Source organism: Alligator mississippiensis, chromosome 8 (genome assembly GCF_030867095.1).
Source record: "Alligator mississippiensis isolate rAllMis1 chromosome 8, rAllMis1, whole genome shotgun sequence".
Taxonomy (NCBI): domain Eukaryota; kingdom Metazoa; phylum Chordata; order Crocodylia; family Alligatoridae; genus Alligator; species Alligator mississippiensis.
Genome location: NC_081831.1, coordinates 12903317 through 12926510, shown reverse-complemented (window position 1 = coordinate 12926510; position 23194 = coordinate 12903317). Strand labels below are relative to the sequence as shown.

General features: G+C 49.8%; 2 protein-coding genes and 1 long non-coding RNA gene across 12 annotated transcripts in view; 1 reads left to right on the top strand and 2 right to left on the bottom strand.

Annotated features, from left to right (window-relative positions):
• SAP30BP (SAP30 binding protein) overlaps positions 1-3895 on the bottom strand; it is a 54139-nt gene extending 50244 nt beyond the window's left edge. For 2 of the 3 annotated variants that reach the window (XM_006269245.4, XM_014601989.3), the window contains exons 1-2: positions 3739-3894; positions 3540-3649 (exon numbers count right to left, since the gene is read on the bottom strand). In XM_006269245.4, the coding sequence (XP_006269307.1) occupies positions 3540-3649; positions 3739-3853 (225 nt within the window). In that variant the 5' untranslated portion in view covers positions 3854-3894. Of the gene's footprint in view, positions 1-3539; positions 3650-3738 lie in introns of all 3 variants that reach the window. The other variant, XM_014601987.3, reaches the window with a different exon arrangement.
• A 104-nt stretch (positions 3896-3999) lies between these two features.
• Positions 4000-23194, top strand: part of RECQL5 (RecQ like helicase 5) — a 48535-nt gene continuing 29340 nt past the window's right edge. For 3 of the 8 annotated variants that reach the window (XM_059732132.1, XM_019494298.2, XM_059732131.1), the window contains exons 1-7: positions 4704-5035; positions 6489-6610; positions 9319-9837; positions 10515-10620; positions 11079-11190; positions 12515-12677; positions 13142-13224. In XM_059732132.1, coding sequence (XP_059588115.1) covers positions 4915-5035; positions 6489-6610; positions 9319-9837; positions 10515-10620; positions 11079-11190; positions 12515-12677; positions 13142-13224 — 1226 coding nt within the window. In that variant the 5' untranslated portion in view covers positions 4704-4914. Of the gene's footprint in view, positions 4199-4681; positions 5036-6488; positions 6611-7744; positions 8254-9318; positions 9838-10514; positions 10621-11078; positions 11191-12514; positions 12678-13141; positions 13225-23194 lie in introns of those variants that run through there. The other 5 variants (XM_014601915.3, XM_014601916.3, XM_019494297.2 and 2 more) reach the window with 5 other exon arrangements.
• On the bottom strand, positions 17097-20954 carry LOC109284819 (uncharacterized). The gene is made up of 2 exons (XR_002092395.2): positions 20156-20954; positions 17097-18993 (listed from the first exon to the last, which is right to left on the bottom strand). It is a non-coding gene; the product is annotated as an uncharacterized LOC109284819 (long non-coding RNA).

Below are 23194 nucleotides of genomic sequence, written 5' to 3'. Positions count from 1 at the left end.
AAACTTGAAATGGGAGTAAGATAATAGGTAAGCAAACTTCTCATGACAGGCAAGACAGAAGAAACAAAACCTCATTTTGTTCAGTCGTTATAGCGGAGGAAAGGTAGTTTAAGTTTCTCGGATCCCTACTAACTTCAGGCAAATAGAAAAGATTAATTCTTCTACTGTAATCCAGTCCTAGAATTCTAAATTAATGTCCCCACTCCTATCAGTTGGGATTTTTCACAGGGTTACAGCCCCTACAGCTCCATGACAAAATAACTCACTCTTCTGTGTGTAGGATCTATGTTTGGCCATTAGATGCCTTGTGAATGTCATGCGTTGTGTATGAATATCCTAGGTATCACACAAAGCAGCCATCTGGGTATTTAAGTGCTGTTAGGAACATGCCATGCTTTCACAACAAACAAAAAGCCACGCAGATCTACGCAAAAAAACCCAAAAAACACTGCCATATCAATACACACTGATGCAGTAAGTGAATTCTGTATCCATGAAAAATAAAGAAATGGGACATAAGCACCATAATTTCTATCCTGTGAGCTGTCCAGATGGATCATGCAACATGTCTCTGTTCTCCCAGTTACACATGTCAAAAAGATTATTTAATTCAGCTAGTGATACAGAATGCTGGGATCTCATCCCTGGGATGGAATCAGGAGGGCCCCAGTGTTAGTGTTTAGTAACACAAGTGAGCTGAGCCACTGGTAGGATCTAAAGGTGGAATTCCTTTGAATTTTAAGCAGATAAAAAAGGAATAATAATAATAATTAAAAGAAGTTCTGCGGTGAGCAGAACTGATCACCACACTTCAAAAAAGGGTACAGAAGAACTAGAGAAGGTAGAGAAAGACAACAAGGATGATTAGTAGTATAGAGGGGCTTTCATGAGGAGAAACTAAAGAGGGTAGGCCTATTCAGTTTAGAAAAGAGACATTCAAGGGGAAATATGAAAAGGGTTTACAAAATACTAAATGGCAAGAGAAAGTAAATAACAAATCTCTATTTACTATATCTCTCACAATACAAGAACTAGGGATGACTAGAGGTGCACCAATACATTGGCCCAATATCAGATCAGTACCGATATAAAGAAAATTGGCTGTATTGGAAATCAGCCTGATGCGGCTGATAATTTGGCACCGATAAATGTCCCCGTGTGCACGCAGCCACAGTGCAGCACACAGGCAGTGAGCACAGCCTGGCGGTGTGGAGAGCTGCCTCCAGGTGGTAAGTCCATTGTGGTGGAAAGGGAGGGGTAAGGGAAGGGGCATGGGGGGCAGATCAGTGTCCCCCCATGGTGAGGAAGGGAGTGGGCAGGGGTAGGCGCTGCCCAGCCGGGGTGAGGCAGGGCATGAGACAGAGCTGTGGCTCAATGGGAGGGCGGCGCTCTCACTGCTGTGTGCACCCTGGGAGGGCATGGGAGGTGGGGGGAGCAGGAGCCCTGATCCCAGTGCCCCCTTCACACGCCTGGAGCAGTCTCAGCTCAACGCCCCACCTCTACTAGTGCCTGGAAGAGCCGGGCCTGCACTGGGCACGTGGCTGCAGCACTGGGAGCAGGGCTACGGTGAAATCTGGGGTGGTGGCGGCAGCACTGGGAGTGGGGCTATGGGGACATATCAACTGCCCAGCCAGGGTGGGGCAAGGTGCAGAAGCTATCGGGAACATATCAACTAAATATGGGGGAACAAAAAAAAAAAAGAAAAAGCAGGGAAGAAAGAGGTCACAGGTTCATAGGGAAGGGGACACAATGCACAGCACACCAGCCAGCACCTAGTGCCCCCTAAATGAGTCAAGGGAGCCTGTGGATGCAGCCCAGTGAAACTCTGATCCAGAGACATGAGTGGAGTGAGGGGAAGACAGCCCCACACTCACCCAGGTTCCCCCAGGCAAGAGCCTCCTTCCAGCTTGGTAGATGGCCAGCTGGGCAGAGCCAGAAGTTTGACCAGGAGGTCCTGGGACTTGCTGGGGCCACAGAAGGAGAGTGCATAAACAAAAAGATGTGGGGAGAAGTGCAGTCAGAACCTCAGCAGGAGGTTCTGGAGGAGGAAGAACAGGAGTTGCAGCCTAGCACACTGGAGATAAGTGCACGCCAGGGTCTCCCTCCGTTGACAAAAAGGGCAGCTGTTGGGGGGGTGTCCCTGAACCACACCAGATACACGCCTGAAGTGACAGCTCCACAGAGAAGCCACCAACTGAGGTCCTTGGTGACGTGATGGTGGAATACAGATTTGTCCATTGAGGGTGCCCCCCCTCTTGTCATCTGACCAGGATGCAAGGACAGGGTGACCCAGGATGTGTAACACAGGCCTTTTGATGTACTATTCCAGAACGTGAGCCAATCCTCACCCCACTAAGTAGAGCTATAAGCCCCCCTTATTAGAGAGAGGACCACTAAGGGCACCTCAATGCTTGCTTAAGACAATTAAAACACAAAATAGGGGCAGGAATGAAGGTCACAGGTTTAAGTGTGCCTAGGGTACACCAAACAATATACACTGGCTGAACATGTCCAAGGAGCCAGTGAAACTCTGGCCAGAGATGTGAATGGACAGGGACAGAAAAACAGCCTTACAGCCCCTGTGTTGCCCCCCACCAGAGCACTCTTCTTGGTCAGGAAGATGGCAAACTTGGCTAGGACCAGAAGGAGGTTGACCAGGAGGTCTCACGACTTGGTGAGGCTGTGGATGGGGAGCGTGTAAACAAGAAAGGAATGGGGAGCCATGCAGCCAGAACCTCAGCAGAAGGCTCTGGGGGAGACGGTGAAGGGGCTACAGCCTGATGCCCTCCAGGTGGGTGCAGACCAGGGTCTGTCTTTGCTTGCAGAAGAGGCAGGCATTAGGTACGTGAAGTGTGTGAGGCGCATACCCACGGTGATGGCTCTGCAGAGGAGCTGCCAGCTGGGGCCCCTGGGGGCTCACAGGATCAAAGTAGATACTGGCTCGCCTACCAGGAACCCTTGGCACCTGCTTTCACCAAGGCTGTCCCACCACCTGTTGCTTGGGAGATGACAGGATGACAAAGGATGCGACACAGGGAGGAGGGGTTCTGCGTGATAAACGTTTCCGAGCCCAGATCTGAAGGCCTACGGCTCTCGTTTGCCCTCTGTTTTTCAGATTTTGCTTTTCTTAGGCAGCAGCACTGCCTGGAGGCGGGGCCAGCTCCAGCTGCGTGTCGGTGACTCCCTGCAGCCTGTTCGGTCTCTCTCCACCGCAGATGGCCAAGCTGGAGGTGGCAGGGGATGGATCAAGTTTCTTGGCCACAGGCAGCGCTCCCAGCCATTCAGGTGTCCCATCGCCGCAGCCAGGCAGAGCCTGCCCCAGCTCCCCTTGCAAAGCAGCCGGCGCACGCAGCCTGCAGGGACCGGCCGCCCGCCCGCCTGCGCGAGAGGCCTCAACTCAGCCTGGACGTGGCCTCCCTACTTGCCACAGTCAGACCCGGCTTCGCTCTCAAGCGAGGCCTCCTGCAGGGCGCCGGGCCCGCGCCATGCTCTCGCGGGGGAGGAGGCGCCGGGAGCCTGAGGTGGGGCGAAGCACTCACCGACTGCCTGCTGTTGTCGTCGTCGTCCTCCTCGTAGCCGTCCTCGTCGCCCTCGAGGCGGGAGAAGTCGTCCTCACCGTAGCCCTCGGACACGAGGCCGCCCTTCTCCTCTGGGGGCAGGAGCGAGGGACAGGGTTAGCTCGCCGGCGCCTCGCGGCGGGGGAGAGAGAGGGGATGAGGGAAGGGGACGGGGACTCACCGCTCGCCGTGGCGCCATCGCTGCCCGCCGCGCCCGCCTCGCTGTCGGACTCGGGCTCGGAGTCCTCCGCGTAAACCGCCAGCGACGACAGGACGCTCCGCTTAGCCGACGCCATCTTTCCCCTCCCCCCTTCCTCTTCCCCTGCCGGAAGTGAAGTTCGCTTCCGGCGCGGGGGGATGACGCTCAGGTTCAGAGGGCAAAGCGTTCGCCATGGCAACGAGGCCCGCCTCTTCCGCTTCAGGCTAGTTGGCGGGGAACGCAGGTGCTTTCCCCGTCTCCGCTAGCCCGCGGAGAGCGAAACCTGCCAGGCGGCGCGGGGCCCCTCCGCCGCGACGGCGCTTGGTAGCGACGGCGGCAGCAGCTCCCGAGCGAGGGTGACTGGCCCTTTAACGGCTGCTGCTGACGTCATCTCTCCGCGCCAGGGGCCGCCGCAGCGACAGGTGCCGGAAGCAGAGGAGCGGTGAGGATCGGGGCCGGGGCAGCCCGCGCGGAGGGGGAAAGGGGCCCGGGCAGGGATGTAAAAGGGTTCAAGTAGTCCCTGCTGCCGGGCAGGTTTCCCCTGGGAGGGGCAGGGCCCCGGGGCGGGGGGCGAGGAGGAGGGAGGGGAGGAGGAGGCAGCGGGGGAGGGGGCGAGCAGCTGAGGAAGAGCCGGCCGAGGGGCAGAGATGAGGACTCCCGTGGCCCTTCCTGCTCCCCCTGTGCATCCCTCGGGTCAGGCCGGCTCACGGCTAACGAGCGCCTGGCCCCAGCTCCAGCTTTTCCTCGCCGCGGGGTTGAGCTCTGCCTCCTGTTCCCCCTTCAAAAGCCGTGGCAAGCGCCGTGTGCGCAGGGGGAGGGAACAGGTGTGGGTTGTAGGGGGAGGAAGGGCTTTGCCGTGGGGTCCATCACACTGGTCCTCCCTTGTTTAGCGGGTGGGGTGGGGTGGGGGCGGGGGAAGGCGTGGCTTACAAACGGTTCCACCTCTGCCCGGGGGAGGGGGCGGGCTTTGGAAGCAAAGATACCCTCAGAAACCTGGCGCTGGAGGAGTGTGACCTGCAGCGCTCAGGCGGGTGAGACTGTCACAGGACTAATCCTCCTGACCCAGATGTTGCGATTGGCTGCCGGTACAGAGAACAGCAGAGCTAAGTAAGCTCCTTTCCTTCTTCTTTACCTTGACCTAGTCCTAGGTCCTGTAAGATGAACGACCGCAGATCCTCGGGCCTGGAGGGCTGGGTCCGGAAGACTCTGAAGAAGGTCTTTGGTTTTGATTCTTTCAGGACCTCTCTGCAAGAAAGTGCAGTCTTGACAGTAGCGAAAGGTAAGACACAGCAGTCGTTTGGGGGACTGTGACTTTGCTTCGTCAGCTTCCAGTTCTTCTGCCTGCAGTGGAGTTGAAGGAGCTGGCCTTGAGGATTATGCGTTGCTGACAGTGGTTTTGCAATCCCTATAGAGGGTTTCTTGGTCTGGCCACTGTGGTAAACCATCCTGGACCAGAGATAATCCAAGGGTGCTTTGCTGGGGTAGTAATGCTAGTATCTTTTACTGGGAAAGTGCCCCCAGTGGATGTAGATGACCCAGCGAGCCTGCCTCGTACACCATTATAATAATGGTCTTTCCTCCCTCCACCCCAACACAAGAAGTCTTATGCTGGTTAATATGCAGTTTTGCTGATTTAACGGCCCTTCCTCTAGGACCTCCATCTGGCTCACCTATAGATTCATAAATTGTTAGGGGCTGGAAGGGACCTTGCAAGATCATTGGGTCCAGCCCCCCTGCACTAGGCAGGAAAGACAACCAGGGTCAGGTGACCCCACCAAGGTGACTGTCCAGTCTCCTGTATCGGGCTTTGCAGCTTTTCACACCTTAAACTGACAAAGTAGCGCTGGCAGAAGTTTATAACATGACTTGGCTCCAGTATAGATGTGGTCTGAATTCATGGGAGAGTTCTCTGAATGAAATGGTAAAAGCATTCTTTCACTGGTAAGACCCTGTGTATGCTAGGGTTTTGCCAAGGTGCCTTTGTAAACCAGGTTTGGTTCCATGCTCTTGACTGACATTGCTATGCTAACAGAACAGCTAATTATAGACCAGGCCATGGTGTCAGAAGCCTATGATCTCCCTCTCTCCACTGGCCACTAGCTCACACACACAGCTGTAGCAAGTGCCTGTGTCAGAGCCAGGGTATTATGTCAGCAATATGTTTCTGCCTTCTAGTTAGTGTGGTATGAGTTGTCATCCTTCTGATCCTGGCAATAGATGCTGTTTTACAATACTAGTTCATATAGAGTATCCACCTGCAGTTGAAAGAGTCTTAAATTTCTATTGCGGGGAGATTTTATTTAACAGACTGCAGTAAAAATCTGTTCAGAGACTATAGCAGGTTAGTTGCTGAAGGTACAGTCTAAAAGCAAGCTCTTCTGGCACTGAGATGGTATAAGCTTGAATAAGTCAGTTAACTTCACTGTACCTTGATTTAAACCTCTGGGTAGAATAATTCCTGTCACGTAGCAGGATTACATGGCTGAATTCATTGCAAAGCAGCTAGAGATTCTTGTAAAGAAGCCACTAGAAACATGCAAAAGATTATTTTACTTTTAGGAACTAAAAAAGACCTTTCTTATGCTGGCATCTAGTGCTGTACATGCATAAGCCCAGCATGAATACAGCTTCTCTTCATGTATACAAGCTGTTGTACCCAACCCTCCACAGCACAATCCAAAGAAATTTACTGCTGTTCAGCAGCTTTGAGTCTTGTTCTGTTGTCTTCGCAGGCGAGAAGGATGTCTTTGTATGCATGCCCACAGGGGCAGGGAAATCCCTGTGCTACCAGCTTCCTGCAGTACTGGCAGTGGGCATCACCATTGTCATTTCACCTCTGATTGCACTGATTCAGGTAACCGTCTCCTGTTAGCTCTGGATAGGCAATCAGTGAAGGGGTGGGGAGACTGGGGAAACACAGTTGGGTCCTGCCTTTCCACCCACCAACTTCTAACATCAGTTGGTCTCTCAGGTCTCTCTTCATTACCAAGGAGTTGGTTTTGCCACTCTGTTAGTAGGAGAGAATGCTGCTGCTGCCTGATTTACCTCGGTTTAAAGTCTTCTAACTTGTCGAAAGAGCAGAACTATGGGAGGCCTCTCTCCATCATTCTAATGGTGACAGTAATGGGACTTGAACCAGTATAACTGCAACGGGGACCTTTGATTTAACAGAGGGTCACAATGGTTGGTCCTGTTCCCTTCCCTCAGTGATATGCTGTCTGGAGACAGCAGCATTGATCCACTATAGGTGTTTTAACCGGAGCTTTCCCAAGAATAAAACTGCCATTTTATCATGTATAGTAAGAACCCTAAGGATAGTCCTTTTTTCTCATAACTGATCTTTGTCATTATCAGACAGAATTAGGGACAAAAAGGCAATTCTGGGAAGAAGCAGTTTTTGTCAGAGGTGCTCAAACATTTTAGGTTACAGGGCACTTACTTTGGGGCACCTTACTGTTTCTGGTGTGTTATACTCAGTTGTGAACAATGACTCTCCACAGGAGAAGCTGCAACATTACTTAGATTCAGTCCAGTCCAGCACACTGCATGATGCTGGTTTCCTTTTAACTAGGCTTCAACCAACATTTTACATATTTTCGAAATGGCTGATAGCTCTCAGAAAATAGTTATCAGTAGGGACTTTCCTTCAATCTAGAGTCTTTCCAACTAGGTTCTGCAGGGATTAGTACTAGTCCTGATGCTATTCCATGTTTTTCTCGAGGACCTGAAAGTTGAGAGAGAGAGAAAATTGCTGCTGATACAATTTGCAGATGACTCAAAGATGGGCAGGGTGCTAACTAACAAGGAGGATAATGCAGTTTGGCCAGAAGGATGTATATTGCTTGTTAAGGGCTGTTGAAATGTACTGCATTTTGTACAGCTAAATACAAAGGTGCATAATACCTAGGACCTGAGAATGCACTGGTGAGACTGAAACTGGAATGCTGTGCACAGTTCTGGTGTGTGTTGTTTTTTTTTTTTTTAAAAGGGTGCTAGAAAAAATGGCAAGGTTGCAAGGGAAAGCCACAGAAGTGAATCAAGGGCTGGAGAATGTGCCTTGCAGTAAGAGACTTGGTGCAGTCCATTTATTACAAAGGAAACTGGAAGCTGACTGGATGGTGAAGCACATTCACTGGGAGAAAACTCTTGGGGTGAAAGCTCCATAGCCTAGTAGGCAAAGGCCTGGCAAGAGCCAGTGGATGAAGTGAAAGCTGGACAGAATCAAATTAGAATTAAGATACACAGTTTACCAGTGAAATGACTAACCAGTGGAACAGACCAGCAAGGGGGATGGAGAACTCCCTGTCTCAGCAAAAGCAAATGCCATGTTTGAGTAAGACTGTGTGCCTGCCTGGAAGCCATGCTTTAGTCACCTACAGTATTGGGCTCAATTCAGGGGCAAGAACATGACATTCTGTGACCTGTGTTATGTACAGTCAGACTATTGGATCTGGTCGTTCCTTTGTGCTTTAAGAACCTATGAATTTCACCTTGGAGGTAGGCCCTTTGTGTAATGGTGGGTGAAGCAATATCTGTATATGGAATGTATTTCACTTAAGTTTGTAAAATGCTTTGGCAGCCTGTGGATCTAGAGATGGTCTATAGCAGGGGTGCCCAACCTTTTTGAATGTGGGGCCGGCGCAGGCAGGGGGAAAATGCAGCTCAGCCCCTGCTGCTCCGGCCAGGCTTGTCCCGTCCCGAGTGGCACACGGCTCTGCCGCTGCTTCTGCTGGCTGGTGCCGACCCGGCCGGGCTCCTCCCGTCCCCAGCAGCACGTGGGAAGCTGACTTCAGCTGCATGCTGCTCCAGATGGGACAGACCTGCCTGGGTCGGCACCAGCCAGCAGAGGCAGCGGGGGAGCCGTGTGCCACTTGGGACTGACCGGCGCAGGTAGGGGGAGAGTGCAGCTGATCCCCTGCTGCTCCGGCCAGGCTCATCCTGTCCCAAGCGGCACGTGGCTACTCCTCTTCCCACACACACTGCGTCAGCAACATCAAGCTGACGCGGTGCGTGTGGAAACCTTGTCCCTTCCCCAGCCCTTCAGCAGCCATTAGGAAGCTGCTGATAGGCTGGGGGAGAGACAAGGGGTGGGAATGAAAGGAAACCATGTTTACCTTCGTTTCCCATCGCAGCACTGCGGGCCACAGAAAACGGCTTGGCGGGCCGCATGTTGGACAAGCCTGCTCTATAGATATGAATAGTTGGCCTCCCTAATGCTCTGATGGTAAGCATCCTGAAAAGATTTGGTCCCCTCCCACCCCTTCTGGGAAGGGCTGGAGATGTCATGCATAGATCCCTTCTGCCAGTTTTATTGCTGCGCAGAGTGTTTGTCACCATAAAAGCCAGTGGTTGCACAGACACAAGGCTGAATGGTTTTGCTAGCTGCTGTGTTTAAAACCTTGTGTGCTTTTGGTTTAAGAGGGTTGGAGCTGTGGCTTTGCAGTATCTGTGTGTAGACCTGGTCTGGGTTGGGGTACAGCTTGATTTTTTTTATGCTCATCTTTTCTGGTAGCAATCCTGATACCATGCTTCCTTCAATGCTATTTTCTTCCTCTGTCACAGGATCAAGTGGATCATTTGTTGGCCCGGAAGGTCAGAGCCTACTCCCTGAACTCCAAGATCCCTGCCCAGGAGAGGAAGACCATCCTGGCTGACTTGTCAAGTGAGACACCCCGGGTAAAGCTCCTGTATCTCACCCCAGAGATGGCAGCTGCTGCCTCCTTCCAGCCCATCCTGAACTCCCTAGTGTCCCGAAACCTCTTGTCTTACCTGGTGGTAGATGAAGCTCACTGCATCTCCCAGTGGGGGCATGACTTCCGGCCTGACTACCTACGGCTGGGCTCCTTGCGCTGTCACATACCTAACACGCCCTGCATCGCTCTGACGGCCACAGCCACCAAACAGGTCCAGGATGATATTGTGGCATCTCTTAAACTGAAGCAGCCTATCGCCACCTTTAAGACTCCCTGCTTCAGGTCCAACTTGTTCTACGATGTGCAGTTCAAAGAACTCTTGACTGATTCCTATGGGAATTTGAAGGATTTCTGCCTAAAGGCTCTTGAAGTGGAGAACTCCACAGGGGTAGGTTTGTCTTGGGAATTACTTCCTAGGCCAGAGCTCTACAGAGGCTTCCTACATGTATGGTGCTAACAGGTCTGGGAAGGAACGTCCATGAAAGGAACATTCTTAAGTCATTTTTAAGACATTCTTAATCTTTGATGTATAGGACTTTCTTCCCAGCCTCATTTGTCTTTCCCTGTTGGAAAAAACGGGCATATGAGAGTTTTGCTTTGCTATGGACTAAGTGCTCTATGGTGTAGTCTAGCCTACATGCCAGACATATGACAGCGGTGAGACCTGTTCAGCTCCTTGCTGTACCAATTTACCAGTGTCCCTGGCAAGTTACTTAGCTGCTCTGTGCCTCATTTATTCCCCTATACAACAGGGATATTAATGCCTCCCTACCTTACAGGGTGTTGTGAGGAGAAATATACTGAAGACGGTGAGGTGCCTGGATACTACGGTAATGGGGACTTCATGAGTATCTAGGACAGACAGGCGGACATCCAATTTGCCTTACTTTCATGCTGGTTTATCAGCGCCATAGGGCATCGACGCAACTTTAAGGATATTGCTGTTGCTGCCGAGAAGAGACATGTAGGCTCTCTTTGTCCTGGCCCCTCAGCAGTAATAGCTGCTAGCTTTGTCCCTCTTCCTCAGATGGCACACTGGATTTTCCCTTCTCTCTGCTTCTGTAGGTATACTCTGGCTGTGGCATTGTGTACTGCAGGACAAGAGAAACCTGTGACCAGCTGGCTATTGAGCTGAGCTACAGAGGAGTGAAAGCCAAGGCCTATCATGCAGGTACTAGAAGCTGTGACAGTGCCTAGAGTCAGTGTAACAGAACGTTACCTTCCTTAATGGTCTGGCTCAGGCAGATCTTGGAGAGAAGCTCTCTAGGTGTGACACTGTGACAGCCCAGGTGGGGCCTGGGACTCAAGCCAGCTGGTCCTTGATACAGGTGTTAGAGAAATGGTTGAATGGTGTTCCCTGGAGCCTGTTGCCTTTGATCCTGCAGAGTCTGAATGTAACCACCTGTATGCCATGCTGTGAGACGATTCTTTTCAAGCTTCTGCTTGGGAGGGGTCCAGATTTTCCTCTGTCGCATCCTTAGTCTGACACTGAACCAGTTTGCAGTCTGGAGTAATGGGTTAAGCTTTGATCTGTATGCTCTTGCAACTTGAGCCAGTCAGGTGGTAGAGAGATGGAGCTAGAAAGGGCACCCTCCTTTCCTTCTGACTTCCCTGCTTTTCCCTCCCCAGGACTCAAGGCAGCTGACAGGACTTCAGTTCAGAATGAGTGGATGGAGGAGAAGGTCCCAGTCATTGTTGCAACCATCAGTTTTGGAATGGGAGTTGACAAAGCTAACGTCAGGTGTGTTGGTGCTTGGAGGGCTGAAGAAATGGTGAAACTGAGGTACCACAATGGGCAAGAACTTGGGAACAGGAGAGGGAAAGGCTTTCTTAGCCACTCTTTGTTCATTAAGGTCTAACTCAGATGAAACACTTGGAAGAAAAATAGCTTCTGCAAGATTCAGTGACTCAGCAGCTGAGCAAAATGTGTCTGCGGGATAAGCTCAGAGGCGTTTCAAGGGCTCCAGAGACCACAGTTTAACTTGTGGGCCTGTGCTGGTGTCTGCCTTCTCTTTCTTTCCTGGGTATCAGTGGTTTAATTAGAAGGGCATTTGATTATCCCAGACTGATACAAAGCACTGCTACTCAGCCTTGCCTTTGCATTAGTAACGTTTTGGGTGGTGACTTGCATATGCATCATGCCTGACAAGTGCTGACGTTGCTTTTGGGGAATGGGCGAAGGGGGTGAAAGGAAGGATGATGTAGTATCTCTGCTTCTGTTGGAGTCGGCCTGTCCCAGTTTGCTGCTAACCCTGTCCTCAGCAGTAGTTAATCATTGCAGGAGCTGACAGCCACAGCTAAGGAGGAAGCTTGTATCCTGATGCTTCTTGGCTGCTTCTGATAGTACAGTCCTCATGGAAGCTGAGTATCTAAAAAAATATTGGCAGCATATCACTGGACTGCTTTAAGATCTCTGAGATACAGAGATGCGAGTAAGAATAAAAAAAAAGCAGCAGTCACTGAGTGGTCTCATGGTATCAGGCCTAAGTCAGCTTTGCAGTAGTGCCTTTTGGATGCACTTCTTGTGTGCAGGCTTAATTATGAGTTAGTAATGGTCCACAGTGGCATTTCATGCCTGGGCGGGAGCCCTTAGTCCACAGCTGAGCCAGAACTTTGTGTGCATATCGTTGGCAAAGGAGCTTTGTACTGAAGCTTAAGTGACATCTTGTGAATTTGCAAAGCAAACACTGCTCTACTAATAACGTGTAATTTTATGGTAATAGACCCAGACCTCTGGAGACGGACTCTTTTTTCCACCCTTCACAATTGTATATCTTTATGCATTTAGGGGAGCTAGAATACTCTCTTCTCTTTGAGTGGCATCCCACTATCTGACTGTTCACATACGTACTAGCCTTTTGTTGTAACTTCCCTTTGTGTTGCTCATGGTTCTAAGAACTCCCGGTTCAAAACCCCTTACCTCGTAGGCTCCTTGGTTCTGACTCTCACCCTTCTGCCACCCTATTTGTACACTTATTCCTTGACCTCAGTGGAAAGTGCTGCTGTCCTTGCATTAACTAAAGAAGTCTACAACAACATGTTTCCTGTTACCTTGTCCCATGCAGATTTGTTGCCCATTGGAATATTGCCAAGTCAATGGCTGGGTATTATCAGGAGTCTGGAAGAGCTGGGAGAGATGGGAAGCCATCTAGGTGCCGTCTCTATTACTCTAGGGATGACCGGGATCAGGTCAGCTACCTGATCAAGAAGGAGCTCTTTACCATCCAGGTAAGATCCATGGAATAGTTTTCCGGAGCGTGGTTTTTTCAGTCTTCTAGGTAAAAGTTTGCTACTGCGTTTGCTGTCTGGTTAACATTTTATCCTGCAGTCACTTCAGAATGTCCCAAAGTAGGATGGAATTTATCTAGATCTGGCCCCAAAGCTGCCACATGGGCTGGGGGTAAAAGTATTATACCTGGATCTGGCTTCATAGTTGCCACCTTTGAAGAGAGTGGAAGAGGCTGAAGCAGTGAGAACAAAAGTGGTTGGAGTTGGAGGTATGGCTCAGGCAGAGGTGGTTAGACTTGGCTGTGGTACTGCCATAGGCTGGAAGAGAAGTGGAGCCTAGAGCTCATTGCAATAGTGTTCTAGAGGCTGGAGGGATAGTTGGGTTTGGATGTAGGAAGAGTTGCTGCACCTGTCCAGAACTGTATCGGAGGGAGCTTTGCTGATTATCCCCTGCTTCTTCTCAGGAGAAAAAAGGCACCTTGAAAGAGTCTGATAAAGCAATGATGACAGCTTTTGATACCATGGTGACCTTCTGTGAAGAGCTTGGGTGAGTATATCTGTTATGCATTGCTTGAGGGTCCCCTTTTCTCTTATTAAGTCACCATGACAGCCAGGACTGTTGTGCTTTCTGTAACTTTGTAACTGTGGAGAAGAAAAATGTCTCCTAGTGGTTGTGAATGAATCTTTCCAAATCCCATTGAATGTGATGGATGCAGTGCTGTCTGTGGGCTGAGGAAGGCTGGCAGGAACAGCAGCTCAGAGTGGTGTGAATGCCTGCTTTAATTGCAATTGGCTGTTGATCCTGGAGCTTAATGGGCTAAAATGTTGATGTTAAAGTTATCATTATTCCACTTCTGATCATTGAAGTTGCTCAATGTGTTGTAGGATGTAATGGTTGATATTGGGGACATAGAGTGCTGGGGTTCCTGGTTGCTACGCTGGAGTCTGTTCACTACTCCTGCCCACTAGTATGAGTTGCTGCTATTCCATGATGCCAAACACTACAGCCCTTAGAGCCAAAAAAATCCCCTTTGTACTCTACTTCCCTTGCTTTACAGGGCACCAGGACCCACAAGTATTGCCTGTCAACCCTATGACTTCCCCTATAGCAACTTCTGTAGGCAGTCATATGCTACCAACGCAGAAACCAGCAGCACAGCATGACTCTGAGACACTGTGTTAAATCCACGCTCTAGAATTCCTAGTCTCTTGTAAAATTCAACATCAGGCTTCATGCAGAAACCAGGAGCACTTGCTTGAGATTAGCACCAGAGCTTGGCTGCTTCTAGCGATGTCTGATTTGGTCAGATTGTGTCTGAATCGTTCCAGCTCCTAAAGCTGGTCAGTTCAATAGGAGGTACAGTCTCTCTCTTATCTGAGCGCACCATCCTCCTCCATCCTCTGTTGCTATGAAGATCTCGGCATATGAAACTGGCACGTAACCACACTGGCAGGCTGCATGCCTTGGGGGCTGCAGTTCAGCTCGAAGCAGGCAGAGGGGGATTGTAACCTGCCACGACATAGTGGGCCAATTGAGAACAATAACTGGCTGGCCTGTGGGAGTTAAAAAGCTCCCAGAGATGGACAGATCAGGACAGAAGAGAGACGGCTAGGAGGCTAAAAGCAGCAGTGATCTAGAGAACTTGCTCAGGGTCTGGGAGAAGACTGCAGCAGAACTGAGGCAGATCAGAGGAGAGAGAGGACTCTGGGGTGAGAAGCTACAGTGTAGAGCCAGAGTGGCCCACTTAAGGTCTGGAAAAAGACCCTAGGTGAGTTGGGGAGCTCTCTACAATGAAGGAGAAGACTGTGGGACTGGAAAAGTGGCACAAAACCAGAGTCACCTTATCAAGGTCTAGGAAAAGGTCCCAGGATTGTGAGTTAACTCTCTATGGACTCTGTTTCCATTTGCTTGCTGGTTGTTTATATCGGGGGGGGGGGTCAGCTGGGGGTATGCGTACCCTAGGGGGTATTTGTGGGCAGGGATGGAGTGCTGCCACCCACCACCCTGCGCCATTGCCTCCCAGGAGCAGGGCTGTGCCGGGGCAAGGGCAGCAGTGCCCCTCTGCGGGGCAATATAGGTGCCGTCCAGCTGGTCAGACGTGGGGGGAGCTTGCATGCAGCAGCTACTGCCATCCACCACCCTGTACTGCTGCTGTTCTGCATCCAGCTGGGCACCACCCCCTCCTCCCCTTTTTCGCCCCTCCAGCTCTGCATCCAGCCGCTGGGTGTACACTTATTTAAAAAGGTTGAAAACCCCTGGTTTATATTGATTCCCACGGGAAGGGAGTTTGCCCCAGGAAATGAAGACTGTGACTGAGCAGTCCCCAGCTCTCAGCAGGGACTTTGTCCTGCATTTGTGTCCTGGGAGGCCAGTTTGTCTAGGACAAATAAAGTCTGTGTTTTAGAAACCTGATATCCTGCCACACAGACACATTAATATACATCACTATGGAAGGGGTTATTGTTTAGTGGGTAACTGTGATACCTGCTGTGCTGTGAAATGGAAGTGATGAACAGCCGTAGAGGTGGGGTGTATGTGTGGTCCCCTTCTTCCTCCCATTAAAGAAGCTAAAGCACATAGACTCATAGATTGTAGAGTCGGAAGGGACCACAATTTATCATCGTGTCCGACCCCCTGCCCCTGGCAGGAAAGAGGACCAAGGTCAGATGACCCCAGCCAGGTGACTATCAAGCCTCTTCTTGAAGACCTCCAAGCTAGGTGAAAGCACCACCTCTCTTGGAAGCCCATTCCAGATCCAGGCCACCCTTACTGTGAAAAATTTCTTCCTAATATCTAACCTAAATCCACTCTCAACTAGTTTATACCCGTTATTCCTAATCACTCCCTGGGGCGCCCTAGTAAACAGCGTGTCACCCATTCCCCGTTGACCTCCCCTAATAAATTTATAGGTGGCCACAAGATCTACCCTCAGCCATCTCTTGTGAAGGCTGAAGAGATTCAGCTCTCTCAACCTCCCCCCGTAGGGTCTTTCCCAAAGGCCACTAATCATGCAAGTAGCCCTCCTCTGGACCCTCTCCAGATTCTCTTGAAGTGTGGCGCCCAAAACTGGACACAGTACTCCAACTGCAGCCTGACCAGTGCCGCATAGAGGGGGAGCATCACCTCCTTTGGTCTATTAGTCATGCACCTGCTGATGCACGACAAGGTGTGATTGGCCTTGTTGATGGCCTCGTTACACTGCCGGCTCATGTTCATCTTGGAGTCAGTTATGACTCCAAGATCCCTCTCTGCCTCCGAGCTGCTGAAAAGGACACTCCCCAACCTATAGGTGTGCTGGGGATTCCTCCTTCCCAGGTGGAGTACCTTACATTTATCTTTATTAAATTGCATCCTATTTCTCTCTGCCCATTGATCCAACCTGTCCAGGTCGGCCTGAATCTGCTCCCTGCCCTCCGGTGTACCAACTTTGCCCCATAACTTAGTATCATCAGCGAACTTAGAGAGGGTGCTCTCCACATCCTCGTCCAAATCGCTGATGAAGATATTAAATAATACCGGTCTGAGGACCAAACCCTGCGGGACCCCACTGCCCACCTCCCTCCAGGCCGAGAAGAAACCATCCACCACCACTCTCTGGGTGCGGTCCCTAAGCCAGTTGGCCACCCACCTGACTGTGTAGGCGTCCACTCCACAGTCTGCTAGCTTCCCAATGAGGATAGGGTGCGAGACTGTGTCGAAGGCCTTCCTAAAATCCAGGAAGATGACATCAACCTTAGCTGCTGCGTCCAGGCAGTGTGTGACTTGGTCATAGAAGGCTACAAGGTTTGTCAGGCAGGATCTACCTGTGACAAACCTGTTTCCCCTCAACATCGTTTCCCCTGCTGGGCCTTCACAAATGTGTTCTTTGATTATTTTCTTTAGCGTTTTCCCAGGGATAGAGGTAAGACTGGCTTGCCTGAAGTTACCCAGCTCATCCCTTCTCCCTTTCTTGAAAATGGGCACCACACTGGCCCTTCTGCAGTCCTCAGGGACCTGGCCAGAACACCACGAGTGTTCAAACAGCTGTGCCAGTGGCTCAGCTATGACACTGGCCAATTCTTTCAGCAGCCGTGGATGGAGTGACTTTTTTTTGCCCAGGTCTTTTTCTGGCTCATGCTGAAATTTCTAATTGTTTTGGTTCTTGCCTTTTTCTTTGCCATACCATCTCTCTTGTGCAGAGGCAGACAGCCCACAGCCCAGCAGCTGGATGGAAAAACATCTGGCATTTAATATTTTTGTTTTGGAATCACAAGGGCCCCATCTTCCAAGGTACTAAGTGTCCTTGATTCATGTTGGCCTGTACAGGAGCTAATGGTGCTTAACACCATTTTAGGGAACAGGCCTAAAATATGCATGTGCTGGAGGCAGGGAATCTAATTGCAGACTAGAAACCAATACACACAATACATACCGTGAACTTGATCTGAGGAGGCTGTAATTGTGCTGATTGCCATGTTGTGCTAGCTGGAGACAGCAAGGCTTTAATTTTGCCAATAAGAGAGCAGTGTGTGATTGCGAACTGGAAAATCAACATCTGTCCTCCTCCACCGTAGCCTTGCATCTATTTTTATTATGTTGGGCTGAACTCGAGGGAGTTTGAGGCTCAGAGTGGAAATGGTGCGTTTAGTTTTTCGGTGCTGCTGCCACAGCAAAGCTGTTGCCTTCAGTTCTGTTTTGACGGAGAAGATCTGCTTTATAGGTACTTTGAAAGACTTTCACCTGTTGTGCTGAGGTCTGACCATAAAGGTTGAAGTCGATTGAAATGATGCTCCATTGGCTACAGATAAGTTGACTCTACCAGAGGGCTTCTGGGAAGCTCCCTAGTCTAAGACTGATCAGCTTATGCAGCTAAACCTCTCCACCTCTTGTTGCCATCCTTCAGGCTACACCTTGATTGTCAGGCACTTGCATAACCACTTGATATGTAAAGTTTTCCTTCAGTGGATAAAGAAATTTAAGCAACTCAACCTCCATATCGCCTTCTCCTCGTTTTCTCAATGTTGAGTCTGTTAGTAAGAGTGTCAGCTGGGACCCTTTTGTTCTATTGGAAAAAAAAAGGGGCATAGAAAATCCTTCCAGTAAAAGTGCACATGGAGCCAATGGACTTTCTTTGCTCCCATGAATGAGGCTGTTAGGAAACAGTATTGCACCTGTTGCATGGGGCATTTAAAAATGCAGTGGTCCCCTTTCTGTCTGCAAGTTTATAGGCTGGGGAATGCTGATCCCTTCATATCAAAGGCTTAAAGTAGCTGCCATCTGTACGTCTACAACTTCCTGTCCATAACTTCCCCAGACCCCACCACCTTCTGACCTTTCACGTGCCACATATCATCCCAGGATAGAAACTTGCTGAGACTGCATGTATCACTTCAGGGCGTCTCTTTGGGCTTGTCTGCTGTGTGCTATAACTTTACAGCAGTTGGAGAAGGCTCCTGATTAAGATACTATTTAAAGGCACAACATATTTTTCCATTTATTTGTTCCTTTTAATTTTAAACCAGGATAATTGTTCTATTTATGTTCTTTAAACTAAAAAACCTGACCCTGAAAGGCCTTGAATTACAGCAGCAACAAAGGAGGCATAGGTTTTTCTGTTGTCTAAGGAGGGCAGAAGACTATTTCCATCAGCTGCTTGTACTGAAAGGGTTTTCACATCTCAAGTTTGTCTTGATTCCCTCTGGAGAGATCATTTCTCCCACATCCTAAATAGTAGAAGAGAAAGGTGGCTTTCTTGGTGGGGTTCTTAAAGGGATTCTTTTTCCATCTTCAAACATTGTTTGATCACTTCATGGACTAACCCAATGGTTTTGCTTGGGGAGAGGGGGGGAGATTCAGGCAAGCAGATACCTTGCATTTAGTCGATCAGTGGTTTTTGAATTCAGACTGAATCATGTCAAGCTTGCGGTGGATTTGTAGTTGACAGTGCATGGGTGGCCCTCGCAGGAGGTCGTTTACATATGGGCTGTCAGCTTGTGAATGCTGTACATCTGGGTAGGGAGAAGTAACCATGTGAGGCGAGAAGAGGAAGCTTCCTTCAGCCATCCAGTTGTGGATGAGACAGTTCTTGTCTGGCCTTACTACTCGTGAACTGTCGTGGTGTCTGGCCTTGCTGTTTGTGATGCATTATGTGCGCTTTGGAGATGAGCAGCAGCCAAAGATGGCAGCAAATAAGAGGAGGACAATGAAGACTGTGCAGAACGACCCGATCACCACCAGCCCCCCAAGCGCCCACGCGTCTGTCTGAATCCGGCTCTCCAGGTCTTCCAGAATTTGGAACGCTTCTTGTCTTGGGAATGACATGCTGGCCCACCTCCCCTGGAGTCAGAAGAAATGAGTATTAGATTCTCAGCTGCCTTCTCTGCACCCCTTAAGATACGCGTTATATACAATAAAAATATAAGCCTGTACCCACCCTTCATGCCCTTATTAGTATTGATCTTTCAAAAGGTGTAGTCCCTCTTTAGAGGGGGACTGTGATCGTAAATGGGATATAAGACACCAGAATCAGTTTGGTGACTGATACCATGGAAAGGTGAAGAAGGAAAAGTCTGGCCTCAAAAAGGTTCTGTTTGGGGATTAACCCTTTAGGCAATGGGGCTTTATTTTCACAGCCCTCCTGTAGATGCTTTTAGCACAAGCTGCTGGTCTTGGTTTGGAAACTTTTGCTCTATCCCTGCTTTTGAGCGAAATGGTAAATGTGCATTTAGTAGTAACTTGCACGCACACAGTCTTGGATTGCAGCTGACATGCATATATGATTTTTCCTTCTGTTTAATGACATAATTTCAGTAATATGTAATCTAGGGTGTCAAAAGGCTTCTTACACTTGCTCATTCGCTGTTGGCTGAAAGTTAGTTAAATAACACTGGCCATTTCCTTGCAGAGCAGCTTGTGGTTTTAATCGAGTTCCCTGCTAGGCACACCACAAAAAGAAATAAAAGAAAGGATGGGGAGTTGATTCTTCCCTCCTCTGCAGCTACTACTGTGCTGGCTTAAACAAGAAAGGAGGAGAGGGACAACATCAATTATTTCAATCCATTTATGTCTGTCCATTTTTCCCCTTGATCCTGCATGAAAGGAAAGCAATTGCAGAGCATGAAATTCATTCCACCCTCGCAAAGTTGCACTTGGTGAGAAGCCTTACACCCCTTTTACTGGCCATAGTTATTTCTCTCTGAGCAGCCAGAAGATTTGGATAATGTTCTGGTGTTGAAATGGCAGCAGGTGGTTTTAGTGGAGGCTGTAACCGCTCTGCAGTGAGACATGCAGGAGTAAAGCACCTCTCTGACTCAGTCACCTGGGAGAAAGCTCAAATACGCTCTTCCCCTAAAACGGAGGCAGTGCCAGCAGCCTGAACACAGGTCTCCTCCAAATCTGAGGGAGGAAATGCGTCTGACCACACACTCCAGAAAGCCTCTACCTCTCCTGGCTGCCGCTAGCATTGAAATGCAGAAGCTGCATGTGATCTCACTGTTACCTGAAGCCACTCTGCGTGCAGTGGATGCTCCTTCTGTCCTGATGTCTTCCGTGCACGTAGTCCAGGAATCGACCTGCTGAGGGGACCCTCTGTAGTGTGTGTGGGATGTGTGGCGTCTCTGGGGAATCGCCTGTTTGCATTGTAGTGAATTATTAACAGCCTTAGCCCTGTTTTGTTTCTCAGGTGTGGCTCATCTGATTGGGGCCATTTGTCCAATTGGGCAGTGCAGAAGTTTGTTTTTTCTGCGATTCGGCCACCTCCACAGCTTATTTCTGTTTGCATTTCCTACATTTGGTTTAGTCTTGCTAGAAAGGTGGGGGACTGAAATGGACTTGTGTGTCCCTTAGGAGGGGAGAGTGCTGGTGTGAAGAAAGCTGTGGACGCTCATCATGATCTTATCCTGAGGCTGTTTCTCCTTGATCTGTACAATCACAGCCATTGAGCCTGCACAAACCTTTTCTCCAAAGCAGCAGAGCTCATTGCTTGATGATTACAGACCCAAAGGACTTGTTCCTTCAAAGTTTTCTGTCTTGGCTGTGGGCCAAAATCATTGGATCCAGTTCAGACCTAGTGTGAAATCAGCAGAATTGCAGCTGCTTGCACCAGGTCTGAATTTGGCCCTACACATCATCCCATCGGGAGGCCAGCTCCTGACTCAAGGTTGTTTTGACCTCAGATGGGACTTCTGCAAACTTCTAATGTTCTGCAAATCTTGTGCATGTGCTTTTCTGACCTGGGAAACATTGCAGTGCATAGCAACACTGCCTCTCTGAATTATCACCATTGATCTCTTAGGTAACCTGAGCTGGATACATTCCTGGGGGAGGGGGAAAACCTGCTCCCTCTGCCTACGTGACTGGCACACGTACCTGGGTGAGGGGCTTGGGCTCCCTGGGGAGCTAGAAACTCCCAGGCTGCCCAGCAACTAGTGATGCATTTCAAATTGGTTGGCTGACAGCCAACAGGTGTTGACCTCCATTAGACCAGGTAAATGAGGTCGGCACCTGTTGGCTGTCAGCCAACCAATTTGAAATGCATCACTAGTTGCTGGGCAGACTGGGAGTTTCTAGCTCCCCAGGGAGCCCAAGCCCCTCACCCAGGTACGTGTGCCAGTCACGTAGGCAGAGGGAGCAGGTTTCCCCCCCTCCCTCAGGAATGTATCCAGCTCAGGTTACCTAAAGAGAGAGGGTAAGGTGTGCACCCTCTGTAGGGCCCATCTTAACCAAATTATCACAGAGCCGAGCTTTTGGGGAGAAACAGAGGTGGCCTTCTGCCACACTTCCCCCCCCCCCCCTTAAAAGCTTGGACACATGGCTTTACAGAGCTATGGGTACGAGCGTGTTTCATTTGGAAGGGTCACCTCTCACACCTAAAGAGAGATTACACAACACTTTGTTCCCACACAACACTGCAGTTTAATCAGACATCCTTTCATTCAAACATGCATCCTGCTGCAGGCATCCATTCCAACAGGAAACTTTTACTGGCACTTCCAGAAATTAGCAGGTTATTTTGCATTTGCTGGGAGAGGTGATAGCTACCAAAAGCAAGGCTGTCAGCAGGGATGGGCGGGGGGAATGATCTCCCACTTCAGTGCAGATTGGCAGTGACAGCTTCATTTAGAAACGTGCTCTTTAGTAAGTTTTGGAGGGAAGGTGAATTGTTGCTTCCCTTCAGACGAGTTAAAAGCAGCATTAACTGAGGTCATTGGAAGGCTAAAATCTGGGAGTGCAAATCCTGGAGAGTGGGAGCTTTCATGTGAGATATTAGGGCCTGGGGGAGCATCTGTTCACCAAGGTCCCCCAGGGGAGGACAAGAAACAATGGGCACAAACTGATTGAAGATCGCTTCAGACTGGACATAAGGAAAAAACTTTACAAGTCTAGTGCCGAGGGTTTGGAACAGGCTACCCCCCAGAGGTGGTACAGTCACCCACCCTGGCAGTCTTTAAAAAGCATCTTGATGCCCATCTTGCTGGGGTCATCTGATCCCAGCAGGTCTTCCCTGCCCACGTGCAGGGGGGCTGGACCTGATGTTCTGTAAGGTCCCTTCCAGCTCCTAACAACCATGAAAATATGAGATGCATAAGTGCACACTTAGCCTGCTCTGCTGAGGGATGCTGATCATGCACCCCACTTTGTCACCATAAATTCTATATAAAAAAAGAAATACTTCCACAATGGTCTCATCAGGGACTGCATCTACTGTTTCTCTCCCCTTTGTTCTTCTAGATTTGCACCAGCTGCTGCTTGCTTATAGTAGTCTGGGTTTGAAAGCTAGCCCATGCCTGAATTAATTTTCTTTTTTGAGTAGGAGTGGCCCTAGACAGAGGGAAAAACCACTAGTAGCTCTGCACTGTGGCTTCATGTCGGCCAGCAGCTCAGAAGTGCACGCAGGTGGGGTGCTGGGAGTGGGGTGGGGGTGAATTAGCTACTAAAATCTGGGGCCAGTCACAAGCTGTGGAAAGGTAGCAAGTTGAAGCAGGGCTTGCTGGATTGCTGTTAAATCCCTGTGAAACTTGGTGGGAGCAGGCACTGGGTAGAGGACATGGATCCCAAAGCAGCCAAGTTACTGAGCCTGTACTTCAAGCACTCAGAGTCCCACTTAGTCCAGCAGCACTGCTCACACGTGTCACCATCTGTACGTGAGTAAGGACTGAAGAAGCGCAGAAGCTATACTTGAGTACCTCTCTCCTTTAAGACCAGCCCACCTGCTCTAAAAAATGATCTTGGGTGTTGCTTTATACAGAGAATTAAGCTTGCTGTTGTTCTCTTTCTAATCATCTCCTCGTTTGTCCCCTGTTGCTGGTCATTCAGGAATACTGCGGTGACAGAGATAAGGTGCTTTCCCCCCACTCTTCCCCCATCGCTGACAGCTTTCTAACCCTGCTGGCAGCTATTCTCATTGCTCTCTGCATGCGTGTGCAGATAACGGCTTCCAGCAGCAGCTTCCTGGCAGAGCTCGCCTCCCCTTCAGCACTGGGAGACTCCTCAATGCAGTGTCCTTGTGACAGCCGTTGTGGCTCCACCATCACACACC